The sequence below is a fragment of the Vanellus vanellus genome (assembly GCF_965231255.1).
Source record: "Vanellus vanellus genome assembly, chromosome: 17".
Classification (NCBI taxonomy): domain Eukaryota; kingdom Metazoa; phylum Chordata; class Aves; order Charadriiformes; family Charadriidae; genus Vanellus; species Vanellus vanellus.
The window spans coordinates 10,706,031-10,724,917 of record NC_138922.1 but is presented as its reverse complement, the minus strand read 5'-3'; the positions used below and the strand labels follow the sequence as shown (position 1 = coordinate 10,724,917).

Genomic DNA, 18,887 nt, shown 5'->3' with positions numbered 1-18,887 from the left:
TTGTGAAACATTGGATTTGTTACTCTGGAAAAAGTTAGAAACAGGCATTTGCGTAGGCAGATTAATTTAAGCGGTCCATAAGACCTTTCCCTTTTTTCCCTCCAGACTTGATTTTTGTCAGTATTCATTGTACTCTAGTCTCAGGGTACGCGTGTTGTGTAGAATTAACTTTGCTTAATGCTGCTGTGCTGTGAAATAAGCCTGTAAACGTTTAGGGGGGTGGAGGGGTGGTAATGGACCAAAGTTTTATTTATACCACTCAAAAAGAGCAAAGTATTCACAGCAGTGATGTCCTGCTATGCTTCCTTGAACACAATGCTGCCTTAATAGTATGAACAGATAGTGGGTTCTGCATGCAACAACCATTTCATCCATGCACGGTACTGGTCATTCCTCCAAAACAAGGATGTCTGAGCCATAATGTCTGTTTAAATATGTAGCCAGTCTGTTAATGTCTCACTTAAGTGCCTTATTTCGAGATATTTTCTTAAACTGCTTTCTGTGTCGTCACTTGGAATATATTTTCTAGAGTAGTTGCATGGTGATGCTTACATCAGCTTAACACAGATGCTTGCCTCAAACTAGACCAATGCCTAGAGTAGGACAGTTATCCTCACCTGCTCTGAGCGTCTTCCCTAGTTACAATTTACCCTGTAGCCTGTGTCAGAGCAAGTCTTAGCAGTTTAGTACTTAGGCACGATGCGCAGATGGCAGCTGTGATTCCTCACAGAGCCCCTCTGAGGCTTAGGGACAACCTCCTTTCTGTCTGGCAGAGACAAGGGAAGGGCTGTTCTGATGTGCAGGATCCCTGGAGATCCCCGAGCGCTGCCTGGGAACACCTTGGGTTCACGTGCAACAGTGCAGGTTTGTGGTCTGAGCGCTGGGGATGGAGGAGGCCACCTGGGCAAGCTGGGACTGCTGCTGGGGATCCGCTGTGGGACGTACCTGAGATGGGCTTTGTGCAGGGGCTGAAGGCAGACCCCGCTGGCAGCTGTAACCTGTGGCACTCAGAGCAGAGCAGATGGTGGTAGTTTAACGCTGTCCTCCAGGTAGGATGATGGGAAAAGATATTATTATGAATCATTTGACTTTGAATTCAGAAGATATGTAAAAAGTTACCACTATTTCCCCTAAGGAGCAACTAAGATTTAGCATGAGCTTATCAAAGAGAGCCTATTCTTGGGCAAAAGATTAAAATATTCTTTAAATCCAGTAGCATTGCAAAGTAATACTCACTGAGGGCCTTAAAAGGGACCTTCTTACCTCAAGTTCAATTAAAATTAGATATATTTTAGCATGTTAGAATAGTAATATTTTTATAAAACCGAGACAATCATTCTCCCCTTTTTACTTCAGTGTCAGTGTGCTACATTAGCCCTCTGCGCTAGCATAAAAAGCTTAATTTACATTAGATTAATATACCCCACACTCATGTTGTCAGTACAAAAAGATTACTCATCCCGTGTGCATTTTTCCCCCAAGCATCTGTAGTAGGGGTGCATGAATTTCAGAAGAGGACGATGGCGGTCGCTATTTCTACCACTTATAAGAAAAAAATTGCGAGCAGACTTAGATGGATGCAAAGAACTTGCAGGTGGTTGGAATTTACTGTGAGAGATGAAGTGAGGAAGACGGGACACCTGCAGGTAAGGTTATCCAGTGTTAGCAACAAAAAAGCCTGCGGTATTCTCAGTTTTTCAAGCTTAACTATTTCACTGTCAGGGAGTAAGAGAATACCAGCTTAGCCCGTCCTTTCAGTGTTCCTTTGAATTATCCTGTGAAGGGTATTTTCAGTACCTTTAAAATCTGTTTCTTTTGCTATAGGCAGGCAGGTTCAGTGATGATGGAGCAGTACCAGGCTGGCGCTCCAGCTAGCAGCAGACTTAAAATCTTGCTTCACTTCACAGTGTGGGTAACTTTACTTACATGCTTCAGGTGTGAGGTACTACTTGTAACTTCGTACTTTTACCATATGGAAACTAAAATGGTGAATATCTGCACTTCTGAGGTACCGATGGGTCAAGTACCTTCTCATCTGCTTTTGGAGGGGCTGGTCAGACTATCAATTCTTCAGGATATTTACTTGTGTATTAGAAAATAAAGCTTAAGCCTTGAATTCAGGTACTTCCAGAGACAGTGATGCCCTGTCGGATTGTTCAGGCAAAGCAGCTGAGGGTGACTGTGAAGGGCTGCGGAGGCCCCTGCTGCCCCCCACGAGAGCCCAGGGTGGCAACAGAAGAAATAGTTTTTTCAGACTTCAGTCTTTAGCTGTATGTTGAACAAGGGCAGATTGCCAATGCTTTTTTGGTTTGTTGTGGTTATTATTTTTTTTTAACTCAGCATAAGCCTGTCCAGATTGCAAACTAGGTACTATTCAGCCATTCTAGAGCTGCACCTTTGAAACCTGGGAGGGTGAAGAATTACTCAGGGCAAGAGACCTGAGACTAAGCAATAAAGTATGCAGAGTCAGGAGAGGCTTGAATTCAAAAGGTTGAAGTTCTGTTCTTCCACAGCGGAGTACAGCTACGTAGAAAACTTGACACTTCCTGTACAGTGTTTCACCTGTAGGTATTGGAGCCTTCAAGCAACTGAGTGTTACCTGCTTATGAAATCCAATCCTCAAAGTCATTTTCTTAAGCTAGTACATTCACTTACCTCAACTAAGACTTAGGTGTCAAGTGAAATTTGAATTTTTTTTTTAAATAAAGTTTTATCCCTCAACTCTTTGTGGTCTAGTAAGTTATTTATTGGGACATAAAGCTGAGCATCACTGCAGTCTTGTAACAAGAACATAAACGTCTGACTGCAGCTGTCTTCAAGAGTTTCTGCCTTTTATTATTTTCATTTTCTGTCCCTCAGAAGTCCCAGACTATATTTTTTCAGGTTTCTCACTTGTTCACTTACATTTCCCAGTGAAATTCAGGAACTAACTGGTATCTAGTTTTCCTTCTTTTTTAAAAATTAGTTACAGCATCTGTAAACTACTTTTCTCAGTTTTCCATCACAGCTGATTTGTCTCTACTGTTCCCAGCTCCCTACAGTTGCATTAAATGGTGCAACTCTTACACATAGTAGTGGTGGCCAGGAACTACTGAGCAAGAAGCAGACGTATTTAATCCCCTGCAAATAAAGTCCCTGTTGAACTAACTCAGTTTTACTTTACTCCTTTAGTTCTGCTTTACCTGCAGCCTGTTTCATTTCTTTGTTCTCTTTTTAACGGGAAAAAAAACTTATGAAACTAGTAAATAAGGAGAGAAAGCTACCCTGTCAGCAGCCTAGTTACACCATTCATATGAAGAACCTTCATGATAAGATGCTGTGTATTGTGCTCAAAGAGTGCACCTTCAGTCTCAAACCAAGCAGCTTAACCGCAGCCACCAGTCATGGGAGGAAGACGTACCTACTTACTTCAAAGCTCTTCTTGTTGGCTGTGAAGCCAGGCAGGATCAGGCTTATGGCTGGGGTCTGGTCCGGCGGGAACATCACCATTCAAGCACTGGTTGATGATGACAAAAACTGTTCTGTGAATTAGGAAATGCTGAACTGTGGACAATTTTGACAATATTATTCAAACAGAATGGCTTCTGCATTCTCAAAGGTAATCTCAAATTGTTGGGTTGGGGTGGGTTGTATGGTTTGGGCGATTAGCGAAGTGATCGGAACAGTTCAAATTATTTGCAACTGCTTCATTCCAGACCCCACCCCCAAAAAGCTCAAGGACTACATTCAAGACAGTCAAAGCAACATATGCTTAAGGTTAACAACTTAAATACATCTAACAATTTTGCATATAGTATTTAATGCACTGGATTAAATATTCAAGTCATATGTTAGGTTCCAACTTGGGCTTCACCAAATACAAAACATCATAAAAATCTGCCATGAGTATCTTAAAGGCTGGATTAGAACCCCGCCAATTTTAGCAACAAAATGTACCGGACAACTGCAGTCTGAAGTCAAATTTACAGAATCTCGCCGTCGTGGCCTGTACTTTAGTATCCGAATTATTTTTAACATGGATAAAGGTTTTCAGTGTCTGCTATTCAACAATCACTATTCAGAGCCAAGCAGTGCAATTCCTTACTCAGTCCATCCCACAGTACTTGCAGTATCCGTCCTCTACAGTCCCAGAGAAGCACTATTTTAAACTGATACCGATTTTAAACTTTCCTCAAATTAAGTATTTTGTAAAATCTGTTTGAAACATTAACCACTTGCATGTAAAAAACCTCACGTCTTATTTTTATAACTGACACATCGCAAGTGATATGTTTTGTTTTCAGTTATATAAATTACAGTTCTAAACAGTAATACACAGCTTATAGATGTTCTACCTCAAGAAAGGAGAAAGAAAAGTTCTTATAAGCCAGCTAAAAACCTGGTAATTTATAGAGACACCTTAAATATAACAAAAAGACTGGACAGAAACTTAGCTGCCTTTGTAACGGAAGGCAAAGGAAGAACGTGTATCCAAATTTTAAAAGACATGCAGAAGAGAAAGTTTATACAAGGTACTGCTTGTGGCCTTTCTGCATGCACACAAAATGACTGGACAACCATCATGGCAGATTTTATATTACTGAACTTTATGTACAAAAGCAGATTTCAGATAAAACATTTAATGTAAAAACAATGGTTCATTTAAACAACCGACCTTGTTTTGTTTTTTGTTTGGGGTTTGGTTTTGTTTTTACATCTACTGTACCATTCAAATTCTTTTTAACCAGCTTACATGATATCTTCAAAATCTATCAAAGGTACATATAGAAAAGGCATCTTTATAAATAGAAAACAAAGGGCTTTTTTCAGCTTTTATTATAAATTGACATGACATACAAAGTTTACTGGACAGAAGTAATTTCATTACTATTTTTGGGGGGATCACCAACTTTTTGTGCAAACAATGCTAGCCTTCTTTTAAGCATTAAGAGCATAACTGCTTAAGAAATGACATAAGCAATAATTCTAGAACTACATCTCCCCTAAAATAATCTATTTTTTTACATATGTGCACAGCTTTAGCAAATTAAAGCCAGAGAGAAATGCTCGATGTACTATCAGGAGGCGTAATCAGTTTGCTAAAACTCAGAGAGCTGGCAAATTCAAGAAGTTTGTAATGAAAGCTGCAGTTTCCCTCTTTCCTATTTTGTACACAAAATCAGTGACTAAGAACTTAATACTGGATGACAAATCACATCCACACCATTAGTTAAATAGTCTCACAGTTAAACACATCTTAAGGACCATCAAAGTCAGTATTTACATTTTATAAATTTCTGAAGACACCATTAGAAAGCTTATATACCCCTTAAACAAATAGGGAACTGCATCTCATGGTGATGGAATGAAATAAAAAATTAAAAATACCTGTATTTACAGCAGCATTGTTCCTTTATAAATAAAGAATATGAAAAATGCAATATTTTAAGGATAATAAAAAATTGAGGTGATGTCACTCAACCACAGTGCTTGCTGGAATAAACCCTTCGGTGCTGATACTGTACCAGTAGTGAAACCACTTTCCATTGGAAAAAATCTGTAAACGTATGCATAAAATGTGTTAACAGCAGTGCAAAACTGCTCAAATATAGTTTAGTCAGCATCTTAGTATCTGTATTGAATACAATACATCACAGAATACTTGCATAAGAAGTGCAACACATTTTCTGGTCCAATTTTACAGTGCATTTTTCCCTCAAGAGTGGCATCTCAAAAGCCAAAGCTAAACCTATGGCCTGGGCTTGCAGTCTGTACTCAGGCAAAACAGCAGGCATAAACTTCAGAAGTTAGTCGACGTAATGCCTACATACTGACTAGGGACTCTCGGCTTTAGCATGGCACACTATGATGCAGAACCCCAGTAAAAAGGGTTTACATCAAATAGTTTGTGTAGCTGTGTAAATGTGTAATAAAAATATAAAGGAGCTAATGTTCCAAGTTTAAAATGGTACACTGGGTGATCAATACATCAGAATCATCCATGAAAACCCAAACTGCTGGTATCCTCAAAAAGCCAAGGTGGTACTTCACTGTGTCTGTAACATGAAAAGCCAAGATCTTTCCAAACAGGCACAAGACAAAGGAAGTGCTAAGTTTGCCAACTTTGATACTTTTAGTGTAAAAAAATTAATTGGTAATTTATGATCAATTGATAAATGATTTCAAAGACAAGGATCAAGGTTAAACTTCAAATAGTGAGACGTTATTTTCACAAAAGTTAACTGGAGCATTTCTAAATAAGAAAAGCAGAAACTGTATCCCAATCCCCTTTCCCCAATGTTTCACAACTTCATGGTAGGAAAAACAGCCAGATACAGATGCAAAAATCTTAATATAAAAACAGTTTTACATATACTTAAGTTATGTAAATTCCATAAAGTTCTTAAGACACTAATTACTAAAATTACAAAAGATTTTCATATTGCTCTTCATGCTCAAACTCTTATTGTCATTACATCACCAAAACCGATATACATGTAGTACTTGCATAATTAACTGAACAGAAACCCTGTTAAAACAATATCCTTGTTGAAATCATTTATTTCCATCCAGCAGTGCCTGTTTGGAATCTCTGTATTTTTGTGTGTAATTCTTTATGGAGCTCATGCACCCTAGAATGTCACTTCAATGCTTGTCCGTTGAATGGCATTTGACTTTTGACTTCAGAGCTTTTGTTTCTTGCTCTGTTTTGTGACACCTGAGATGCTATCCATTTCTGAAATTCTCTCTCTCGTATTATTTTCACTATATCCATTTGTTGTCCCGCTTTGTTCCTCAGAAGATTCCTCATCTGTTGGGGAGGCTGATTCTCCTTTCTCTAATTTCTGCTGCATCTCTCGAAGCCTGGCAACAGCTTTGTCTATGGACATTATGCTGATGAGGTTAAAGTCATGCATGCTGACCAGATGTAGCATAAAGTTTCGACACAAGTTCTTCTTAATTATTTTTTGTCCGTAATTTTCAACAAACAGCATACAGGCATGATTCATTTGATTGTCAGCAATAAACCTGTCAAATTAGAAAGCCATCATTATGCAAGTAGAACATTTTCAAAAACAAAAAGATACCCTACAACTCGGTTTTATCAATGTAACTGTGTAGACCATCTATTACATAGTCTCAACATCGGCAATGCTTTTTATTTTCAAAGCCTTAGGGCTACTAAGCACAAGATCATTTTTTAAAACCTTAAACAGTCAAAAGCTTGTTACCAAATTATCCTTTAATGATTCCTTCATAAGCAACTGAGCTAACCAAATTTTAAGTGCTTAGTGAATTGCGATGCCAAATGGTCAAATCTATACCGTAATTTATTTGTATCAAAACTAAATATATAGTAACGTACCCGTGCTTCATAACATGAAGATTCCATAATTTCATCACTTCTTTCTCTCCTTCGTTAACATCAGAAAATTCTTCAATTTGCTGGAGAGATAAAGGATTGGGAGAAAGGACAGGAGAAGAAACAAACACACACATCAGAACTGCAGGTCTGCTAACAAGTAGTGAAAGCACAGCTAAAATTCAGCTTATGCCACCTAAACATCACAGAAATAACTACTGATGAAAAAAATCAAACACTGCAGGCAAAAAGGTCAGAAAGAAGTCATATCCTCTAGAGACCTGTGATGATAAATTACTTCCATATTACACACACGCACACCACTGTGTATTCCTGTGATACCAGCATCTCCTCTTTGAAAGAGCAAGCCAGCCACAAACAACAAACACTTGTTAGAACCCATGCGGACTGAGCTAGCTTTGCAACTGAAGACATACTTGGAAATACAAACTTTGATTCCATTAATTTATGTCATTTGTGTCTCAGCATCACAAATTTTTCTACTTAAAGTAAACGCATAATTTTCACATTCCCTACAACAACCGCAAACCATCCTTTAAACACCACAATCCATTTAAAATAATTTTGTATAAACGAAATAATTACAGTAATGGTTTTCTCCCGGAGCCATTCAGGGTCCTTTTCATCCTCACTGTCTACTTCCATTTCTTGTGGACGGAGAGGTAAACATGTGTCACTGTGGAAATATAACCGATTGTGCCCGCTGCTGTATGTTCGCTGCTGTTCTACTTCTCCATCTTCAGATTCAAGGAATTCTGACATACTGGCTTTCGTACGCTTTGGCCTAGCAGAAGAGGGGAGAAAAAGTAACTGCTTTCAACCATCATATCAAATATGCAAATACTAAGAACTGTAATTGATTAATAACAAATTATTCTTTCAAGCTCTAGCTTGCAAAAAAAGGGGGGTGTGGGGAATCGCCAGCAGTGAAACAAACCCCACTAAAAACCCAACACCCCGCTCCAATCCACACTCCACCTTTTGAGGAAGAAAAGTTTTAGTATAAGGCAGTTGTTTAAAAAGTTACATCATTATGAATAGATACTTTAACTGAATAGATGTAGAAAAAATTCACAGGTGAAGTTATCATCCTTCAATAACATTTTGTTTAGTCATAAACCGCTGTACTTTAATATGACAGTGAAATTTAACACTGTTTATGTGCACCTACAGATTTACAAATCCCTTGGTTTCACAAATCCAGTCCATATGCTGTGTTACACAAATACAGAGAGACCTTGATTTCCATCTCCCCACCTGCAAACAAGTATGTGTGTGATGGGAGTTCTTTTGACCGGTCCATTGCGACTGAAGGCAAATCCAGGTTGACGGTGGATATCCTGGGGATTTCCTGCATAGGAGCCATCATAGCACTCATTGATAGATACGTCTATCCTAGCACCTTTTGGATGATACTGAAACAGATAATTGTAAATATACTTAGCAAACAGTGATGACAATACATCAGGAGGTTTAAACATGTAACCGTTTCAATTCTGAGTACCTTAAATATCACCCTATCAATAACCTGACATAGCTCTAGTTCCTTTTTAACCTCTAGAAACAAATTATACTAAAGCTTTCTTGCTTTGTACATTTTACTGTTTTATATAAAACCACTCAGAATAGAACTAATTATAAAATTAAGGAAAATATCAGCAAAAGATTGCTAACAAGCACCCTAGAAATTAGAACTTTTCTAAATTTCTTAAAGCTTCAAGAGACTTCCAACCAAATGCAGATTACGTTGCTTTCTACATCGCATAAAACGAATACATTAATGCAAAAGCAGTAGCTATGGTCAAAATTGATCCTCCAGTGATCAGAATTATTTAAAATGCATCTTACAAAAAAAAAACAAACAAAAAACCCAACAAAACAGAAATCAAACCTGCACATTTCCCTCCCCCCATGTAAAATGAAAACATTCACGTAACAGTCAAATGAAGCTGCACTGAACCTGTAGATACAGTCCTGCCACTGAACAGGCTCACAACAGAATCACTGCATGTGCAGTATCTGTGACAGACTGTATAGTGTTTCATAGTGTTAAACTACAAAAAGATTACTTACAACATAATTAAAGATAAATCTGCTGTGGCAGAGTTTGAGATGTTTGAGTAAACTATACAGTTTCCGACAGTTCAGTGTGCACCATGGGCAATGCAAGTCATCTCGGGCTTCAGTCTGCTGTCTTGTGTTGTTGTTATAAAGGAACTGATGCAAACAAAGGAATAGGTAGTATTAGCACCACACGAGTTTCACACGTTAACCTCCCAAACCCCGAAACAAAGTTGAACATAATTTCAGGAAATCTCTACAGTAAGAGTAAGTTCTTGGGAACGCTACGTCAGCTCAGTGTACCGAAACACTGGTATTTCAAGAACTTCTTCCCCACAGGGAGACCACCTGTTCCCCTCCAGATGTCTAACAAGAGATGTCCTTTGTTTTGGAACATCAGACATGCCCCCAGGAAGATTAGTTTTCTAAAATACTTCCTGTAAGCAGAAATATGTGGAACGGCTCTAAATATGTGAATCTGAGACTGCCCTTAAGGCATCCACTAAAAAGGCAAACGGAAACGTCCACCCAGCTCAGAAGAAAAGTGAACATTTTAATTCCATGCAATATTTACAGTTTATTTTTCCCCTCTAATGCTTATTTTCAATACCTGGTAAAATATTCGCAACTTTTGTCGAGGTTCATTTAAAACATCTCTCTCTTTTCTTGTTTGAAGGTCTGTCGGCAAGGATTCTTTCACAGCTGAAAAAAACATGTATATTTTGTTGGTGAAGAGGAAAAAGACATTGTTTCTTAGGCAAGTATGGAAGTTCTGAGAAGGGCACACTGCTGCTGAAAGAAACACGCTATTCTAGCATACGTTGGCATAAGTAGCTCGGATCAGCAACAGGGAAGTCTGGATGCTCAGCTTCCTTCACAAATCTGCAGGCAAATCCATCACTTTTAAACACCAGATGTATCTCCAGTTTTGGAGAATCCATCAGAGAACTTAGGTAAAAGGCAACATTTTTCTTACTCCATTTAAGCAAATAGAGAATTCTTTAGGTAAGAAGCAGGTGTGGCGGGAAAATAAAAAAGAAACACTGCTTTCAGATGGCTGTATTGCAAATACAGATTTCAGAAGTTCCCCAAGTCACACAACAGAAAACTATGAAATGTACGGCACACAAAATACTTAACTGAAACTGTAACCCTTAGCTCTTATCCTTCAAACACTTACTGTTTGTGTATGTCATGGCACTGCTCAGTTGCCTCTCAGTCTCTTCCATACATCTTAATCTCAGTAAGATTATTTGATTCCATACAATGAAAAGGAAACCCCCCACACCTAAGCAGGTTTATAAAGCTACCCTCAGGAGAAACCAAATAATGACACCTACTTGCTTCTGAATGGTGAAAGAGATGGCAAAACAAGTCTCAGCAATATTGAAATAAGGAGATCTTTTAGAAGATACACTTATTTCATATTTAATATTTTGGAGAACAAGGGAAATTTCATCCTCTTTCTGTGCAAAAAAGAGAGGAGGACTGACACTTCAGCCTGCACCACATCAGAGAAATTAGAATTCCACGGCTGAGTTACTTTGAGCACTTTATAATTACAGCAAAGCTTGAGCCGCCACATTTAGGAAGTCTTTGATGTCTTTATTCCACTGGTCTGCTTTGGGAAGCGTGCCAAAGTAAAATGACAACACCAAATTCATATACCCTTGGGAAAGATGCAGTGGATCTTTTTCTTTTACTATCAGAACCGCTAACTAATAGAAGTTTCCTACTATTTTCATTCTCCTCCTTTCTTAGTATCCAGAGACTGAAAAGAACATGACCATCACAAATACCCTACAGTGCTGTGCATTGCACTATGATATATTCCTGCATTAAGAGCCTGTTGTCCGGTTTCGGGAGGTGGCTCTTGCTGTAACCTTACCAATTTACTGGAATACTTAGCTTCTCTGATGCAAGAAAAAATCAGTTCTATCAGTATATTAGGAATGCAGCCTTGCCACATCCCTACTATCTCTATATTTATTATGTAGTAAACTAGTACACACCTTCTAGAGTTAGTCAACATAACCATCATTTCTTTTGCAAGTCTGAGCATAAAAACCACCTAACAAATTACAATGTAGGGCTCCAAGAAACTCTAAAATACAAGGAGGCCTGGTATGAGGAAGTAAAGAGAAAGCAGAACAACTTTTATATCAAAAGTTAAAGTACTTTCCCACTTTTGTAGCCTTTCTTCTATTGGGAATTACTTCATGTTTGTGTGCATTAAATATCAGCCATTCATCCCGATTTAAGAAACCCAAGTGTCTGCAATCCCTAGCTCAGGTGAAATATTCAATTCAGAAAAGAGGAATCAGTCTTATTTAAATATTCGTGTACTCTTTCTAAGGACAAAGATGTCTGTAGGTTCACTGAGGATGTTAAGGATCATTCTAGACAGTGGCTTTTGCACAGGTAGGGGTGAAATTCTTCTTGCTTTAACTTTTGGATTACTATATATTCAAGTTTTAAAAGCAGTGAAAAGAATTGCTACTCTTAGAGAGTCTCACTAGAGATGAGCTATTGTTGACCCATCAAGTTTCCCAACATATAGAGCAATACAACTGCACAAAAAGCACGCTTGGAAAAACAGTATTTTTTCACAATAATCATACCCTTGCTATCACTACTACAGCTCCAAAATCTCAGTTATACATCCAACACAAAACCAAACTGAAATACCACTTTGCACAAATTCTCCAATGCAATACCAGAGATGAACCCCAACACTCCGAGCAAGACAACTCTTCAAAAACAGGGCCTGGCTACATTCCCCAGAGATTAATCCTGGAGACAAAACCATTGCACTCCAGATAAATTACTTCTATAATAAGGACCCAGAAGTTTCCTTAATCACACAGTCCCAATCTAGTTACAAGCTTGGAAATACTGATCACCCTGAAGTGAGTTGGATGGCAGTCACGAGTCCAAGTACGTTCATAGCTGTTTCAACAACAGCAGCGGCCTGGTGCCTTCTGTTTTCCAGCTGTCCTTGAGCCTTACCTGCCAACGCAATATTCCTAGCCAAAGTTACAAACAACTGTAACACAAAAGAGTATCTAGGCCAGCCCCCACTGCCACTTTGATTCCTAAGGGGAGTTCCAGATTAAATAAGACCCTGAGACAGGAAACTGCTATTAAAAAAAAAAATAAAGGAGGGGGCACACAATGGTCAAAGGTGCCCTATCTATCTAGCATCAAAATGTATTTTAGTAGTAGCTTTTTTGAGCTAAGCTCTGGGACAGCAAGGAAGAAACATGGTTTTAGAAACATATTAACAAAATTGCAATTAAGCAATGGCACTAAATTAATCACAAATTTGGATTTAAAAATATAAAAACTACATTAAGCTTAATTTCTTGAGATTATTCTAATCAAATAGCATGCTACCTGCTGTACAGTTACATCACTTTTCATTAACTGGACTGCAGTATATGATCAGTTACCCCTGCCCCAGCAGCTATCCCAGTATTTTGCAAGAAGATCTAAACAACTCTTGAAGGAGAAAAAAATCGTAAGGTTGTTATTTATATCCAAATGCCTATCTTAATATTACAGTCTTCTGCAAAACATCTCCCAGCAAGTATGTGCCTGTTAATGTTTTTACATCAAACATCCATTCTTTGAAAATTATTAAAGGTCAAACCTTGTAAGTCCATTGAAATTGTCAAGGAAAGACTCAGCACTGATACTAATTAGCTAGCCTGATGCAAAGGGAAATATTCCCAGAAGACTTTCCATAAAGAAACTGATCTGGAACACACAACTTCTTTAACATATACCTACAAAAATATCAAAGGACATTTTACAAAGTTTTTCTAAAAGAGTGCTTAAAATCACCTGTGTAAATTTAGGATAAATACAATTTTATATTCAGCAGCTTGACAAGACAAGCTTTCTAATAACAGCAACAGCAGCGCAAGCAGTTTCTAGACATTTCCATAGCTCTTGAACTAATGTGTTTCAATAGATGATGGGATATATTAAGGTAACAAAAACTATAATTTTGGATTTGCACTGAATATTAGTAGACTGCATTAATGTTTTTGACATTACGTAATCTCCAAAGCCGTGGATCAGGTTACAATGGCAATTACATTACATTTTCAATGACACTGTAGCTTCCACAGAATTGCCACTACTATATTAAATACAAACCAAGCAAAAAAATAAAACCAAGATAATTGTGCGCTACTTATTTTTTCCATGAGGCAAGGTTAAACAACGCAATTTTAAATAATCTATCCACTATTGCTTTTACTGTGATATATATTTAAATTTATGATAAAACAGTTCAAAAGCTGATTACAAAGTTTGACAATATGTAAACTCTTCTGGAAAGAATGCATAGGAACTAACTTGCAGAAGGAAACAAAACCAGTTACATTTCAGATCACTGAAACATTCTGAACTTAAAAAGCATTTAGTTTGAAATTACAATGCTCTAAACATTAATGACTAGGGAGAGACTAGTTCAATAACACATACAGATTAATTTACATATAACAAATACAGACTTACCTCACATTGTAGTAATAGTTTGCAGACTTGCTATGTGTTTCTCTTGCCTACACAGAATTATTTTTAGACAGCACTAACTGTAAGCCTGCGTTCTATCTAGACAACCTCAGACTGCCCAAAATGAATAAAAGCAGAAAAAAACCTTTAGGCCCAAATAGAAACCTTTACTAACTTGTGTTAATATGCAGAAAATGCAGCTAAATAATAGAAATATATATTTATTGTGCTTCCATCATGGGTCCATGCCTGGACATCAAACTATGTATCCAGGAGATTAGTGCCAGCTCATAAGCATTCTGAAAGAACCTGTATTACTTTACACCACAAACGTGCAAGGCACAACATTTTAGACAGTTTGTTACATTTCACAGTAGCAACTCCATTTTCCAAGAGCTAAACAGATCAGACAGACAAATTTTAGAGCTATTTTCCCTACGAAGCATAAAAAAGGGAACTGATTAATACCATAAATCCAAATACTTATAGAACAGTAATTAAAATAGAGCAAAACAGACAACCCTAGAAGTCCTATTCAGATTTCCCCCTGATTCATTTCACATCAGGATTTATGAGCACTGTATGTAAATCACTTCAATACTGTCATGCCTTCAAAGACCCCACTATTTTTAGCTTTTAAAATTACCTTAAAAAATGTACAAAATATGGAATACAACAAAGCCTATTCACTTCTGCTTTTTCATGTTTAAGATTACCTGAAGCAGTTGCACCAGTGAGTCAGAAACCCCGAGGTACAGATGTGCTAACCAGATGACTATTCAGCAGCAAACCCAAAGTTGCTTACCTATAGTCTGAGTAGGTTTAACAGAATTAGGCTTGTTTTCTTGAGGGAGGCTTTCAGAATTTCGTGTTGCAAGAGGCTTAGCTATAGGAGCTGTAGACTTATCATTTGTGTCTCCTGTCCAACGAAGAGTAAACTGAAGTGTAGGTCCCTGAGAAAATGTTTCAAATGGAGGCAATCTCTGGGGGAAAAATAAAAAACAAAACAGCAGAATGAGTGTTTTCCCATGTACAAAAACAATAATGAGAAAATATTCACAGAATGGGTACAGATGTAATTTTTTAATCACCTGAAGTCCTTGTGTTTTCAACGTAAGCATACACATTTAGCTATACTAAAAAAAAAAAAAAATAAAAGCTGAAAAAGACTACTGTGCAGTTTCCAGCACATTACTGGGCGACCACTTCATGGAGATTCTGTGTCACACAAATTGATCTTTGTGAAACATCAGACAGTAAACAGCATGGGCCCTGACTAGAAAGAGAACAGCACTTACCCACGAGCCTACTGCCACTGTACTACTCTTTCTACTCACACCTACTCCTAATTCTGCAGTCCAGTATTGTATATTAATACACAATCTTTAAAAACCATACCACTGTCTGCTGTAGAAATGCTGTTGTAATAGTCTCCTATGGATATGTTCTTATATTCCACTTGCTTATCAAGTTAATGTCATAAAGAAATAGAAGAGACCTGAGTCAAGTCCAAAATTTTACTATCAAGCATCATACCCCAGATTTATCAATGAGATTACAGAATTCCATCTTAAAAGGTCTTTATTATATTTAGGCCTCATTAGTTTACAGAAATGCTATTGCAAAAACAGAAAACCAATGACAATGTGCTTATCAGATCTCAGTGATAAACATATTAGCCAGGACTACTTTCTCTTTGGGGTAGCACCTCCAGTGCGGGAAATCTCTCATATTCTCCCAACAACAGAAGCAACCATATCCTTGTCTCAGTTTAATGAAGTTACAGCAATTTATATCTTTTTAAGCACGTTTACATGTTGAGGATTCTTCTCCTATGATCTTCCTAAAAGCCGTTTCTAGCTTTTTCAATTTTAATTTCTCAAACACAGTTTAACAGAATCAAGAGCAGTGTTCCAGGCAGAGGCTGAACAGGGCAACAGAGCTTGTAACTATATTTTTTACTATATACTTCGAATCATCTCTGCTTTGTTTCACAATTATATAATCATGTTGATACACAACTGCTTTGCAACCATCTAGCATTTTCTTATTCTTCTCCTCAGTCACTTACAACTGACACCAACACAGGAGCATGAGACTATGTAAGTGCGTACAGTCATCTGCATTCACCTCAGTCAACAACTTCTCTCTGCACAACATTTTCTCCTACAGTGACACACCCTCTTCCTTTCATCACTGAATTTCACCACTATTCTTTTAAGGTATGTGTGTAGGATCACACCTATGAAAGCTCTGGGTTCCTCTTTCTTTCCCCCATATATTCTGCTTCTGCAGTTTGATCCTTTTGATTTGCCCAACCTGAATTTATTACAATAAACACGATTTAATTTGCCTGATTTTATAAGACAGAAATTCAGAAGTCATTTAAATAGACAGCTGCTGTACCCACAATAGTTAACATCTGCTTGTATTAATGATCTAGTGTAGCCAAAGCTTTCCTAAACCGAGAACTAAATTAAAACTTCTGTTCATACATCCTGAAAGAGAAGCACTATTTCCTGTTTAATTTAATCAATTTTCAGGGAACAGCTGACTGACTGCACTTTAAATTGTGTTCCATCTTAATCCAGACCATTTTAAGTGAAGACAGGTCTTTCAGCCACTAAAACAATCTATACCTTCCCATCAAGTATCGTTTCCCATGTTGCTCTTTTCTTGCTGATGGGACACTCTTCCATTTCCTGCATGGCCACTTCATATTCTCCATCCAGAAGTTGCAAGCGCCTGTCAAGACAAAGTACCTACCATGAGTAATGCACCTCATCTTTATTGTTTGTTTTATTAAAATGTAGAATATATTTCACAGTAACTAAGTTTCCATGAAACTAAAGGCAGATTTTCAGGTAAACTTATTTGGCAACACTGTGAATCTCAGGTAAGCACCATATGTAACTAAAAAGCTGCCTAATGCCAAACATTAACGCAAAAACCTCCATCCAACTGATGGAGGAAATCTATTGTTAATACAAAATTAATACTATGATGAGAATCTTCCTGTGAAGAAACAAAAAACAAACCAAATGACGCTCCCTCCAAATAATCTCTTATTTATTGCTGCTTTATGAATAACGACTCTGTTCTAGCAAACCCATATGACCTCTAATCAGGCCTCCAAAACTAAAGAATCCTGTCTTCATATCAGAACCATGTCAGGTGGAACCTTAAATTTACTATGTTGAAGTCCTCTTAAAGTACGACATTCTCAAATTCAAACAAAAAAACTGCTTTACATAGAACTGAATGGGTAATTCAGACATGTTAACCAACATGCTACATTTTCACTTTCCTCCTTATCTCACCCTGGAGCATTCTGTTCAGTGAGGCTTGAGAAAATCTGATTTCTACTTAAATAGTTTTATTTTGTTGCCACTTGCTGAAGAGCACAGCAGAAGCAAAAAAGAAAAGGCAATGAATCAAAGGTATTGTCTCAGGAAAATGTTTCATGGATACATGTGTTTTAAAGATATCGACACAAATCAGCAAGTAATATCAATTTACAATATAAGCACACTTTCCCAAGATTTTGTATCTTTTCTTTTGAGACATTACTTTCTGAGGCAATGGCACTGAATTCCTGACAACAGATAAGCTACAGAAGCATCATTCAAAATAATCGAGTTCTTGCTAAGTAGATAAATTCCATGTGAATGTACGCAAACTGTTGTATAGTTTGAACTTGGGAATTATGTCTTGCACAAAAAGGCTGTTTCTGTTTCTAGATCCTTCAGTATTCTACAGTGAGATAATGGAACAGGTAAACTACAGCCTTTTTCTTTTACATGTAATCTATATTACAGCAGAAGTATCCCAGCAGAATAAAGTCATAAACACACCAAGTAAGCCACCAGAGACCTTTTGTTCTATTTCCTGACAGCATCTTGCTAACCACTAACTCCATCATTTACTCTATTTAGAATAGTAACAGCTTCAAAAGGTAAAATCATATAGACAGAGAAGATAATGGCCTTAAGACAATACTTTTTCCTCTATCTGCATGATATGTATAATCCTTGTCCAGGTCTGGAATCTGGGTAAAATAATTTATGTTTCAATTTCTCCATCAAACAGAAAACTATAACTTCAAGAGGTTAACATAAACAAATAGCTTATACTTTACAAAAATGCACAAATAATTAATCAAGTTAATAGCTTATGTGGAAAGCTACGTTCAAAATATAAAGTAAAATTTTAAAGATTTTTTTTTAAATATCAATTGTTATGCATAATTTAGTTCTGCTACAAATCAGACAGTGTCACTATACAGCAGCATGGCTTATGTCCTAGCTTATTTATCATCACTATAAAACCATCAAATGGTTCACTTCATGTTTAGCATATTAAAGCTCTCCACAGGATTAAACAATAGAAAAGAACAAAATATTGTCAAGACTTAAGAAATGTCTTTAATCTGCTTCTTCTTAGAAAAACCCTACTCAAAATAGAAGACTTCTAAAACTGTATTTGGATAAACAACCATTTTGTCAGAATCACTTGGAGCTACGTTTTAAGCAGCCTTTTCTTGAAGCTACATTTATCTTTTTACTAATGAAGAAGTTATCTAGATATCTACCTCCACCTGGGATCTACTTTTGCCATGGATCGAACTCTTATTTTCATATACAGTATATTGGCTGTTGCTGGTAGTTGTTTGTCCTGCAGACAATGTCCACTCACCAATAAATGGTATGCTACTTCTGAACTGTCTGTCTCGCTCTAACTAAAGTATAGCTACATGTAAGTTCACACCACTCCACCGTCTTCAAAATATATTAAGTAGTGTCAAGATAACAAGTATTAAAATATTTCACGAGATTTTAACTACACAGAGTAAACCTATTACAATTTTAACTACTTGTTTGATTTCACTGTAGTAATGGAGAAAAGTGTCTTTAGGATCTGTGACTGCATCAGCAAGAGT

The 18,887-nt window shown here is 37.2% G+C and overlaps 1 protein-coding gene across 1 annotated transcript in view; it reads right to left on the bottom strand.

Annotated features, from left to right (window-relative positions):
* Window positions 1–4,162: 4,162 nt before the first annotated feature.
* Window positions 4,163–18,887, bottom strand: part of SUZ12 (SUZ12 polycomb repressive complex 2 subunit) — a 31,615-nt gene continuing 16,890 nt past the window's right edge. The window contains exons 9-16 of the mRNA XM_082492161.1: window positions 16,588–16,693; window positions 14,754–14,931; window positions 10,035–10,126; window positions 9,437–9,580; window positions 8,621–8,778; window positions 7,949–8,147; window positions 7,346–7,425; window positions 4,163–7,008 (exon numbers count right to left, since the gene is read on the bottom strand). Of these exons, the coding sequence (XP_082348287.1) occupies window positions 6,663–7,008; window positions 7,346–7,425; window positions 7,949–8,147; window positions 8,621–8,778; window positions 9,437–9,580; window positions 10,035–10,126; window positions 14,754–14,931; window positions 16,588–16,693 (1,303 nt within the window). The 3' untranslated portion in view covers window positions 4,163–6,662. The remainder of the gene's footprint in view (window positions 7,009–7,345; window positions 7,426–7,948; window positions 8,148–8,620; window positions 8,779–9,436; window positions 9,581–10,034; window positions 10,127–14,753; window positions 14,932–16,587; window positions 16,694–18,887) is intronic.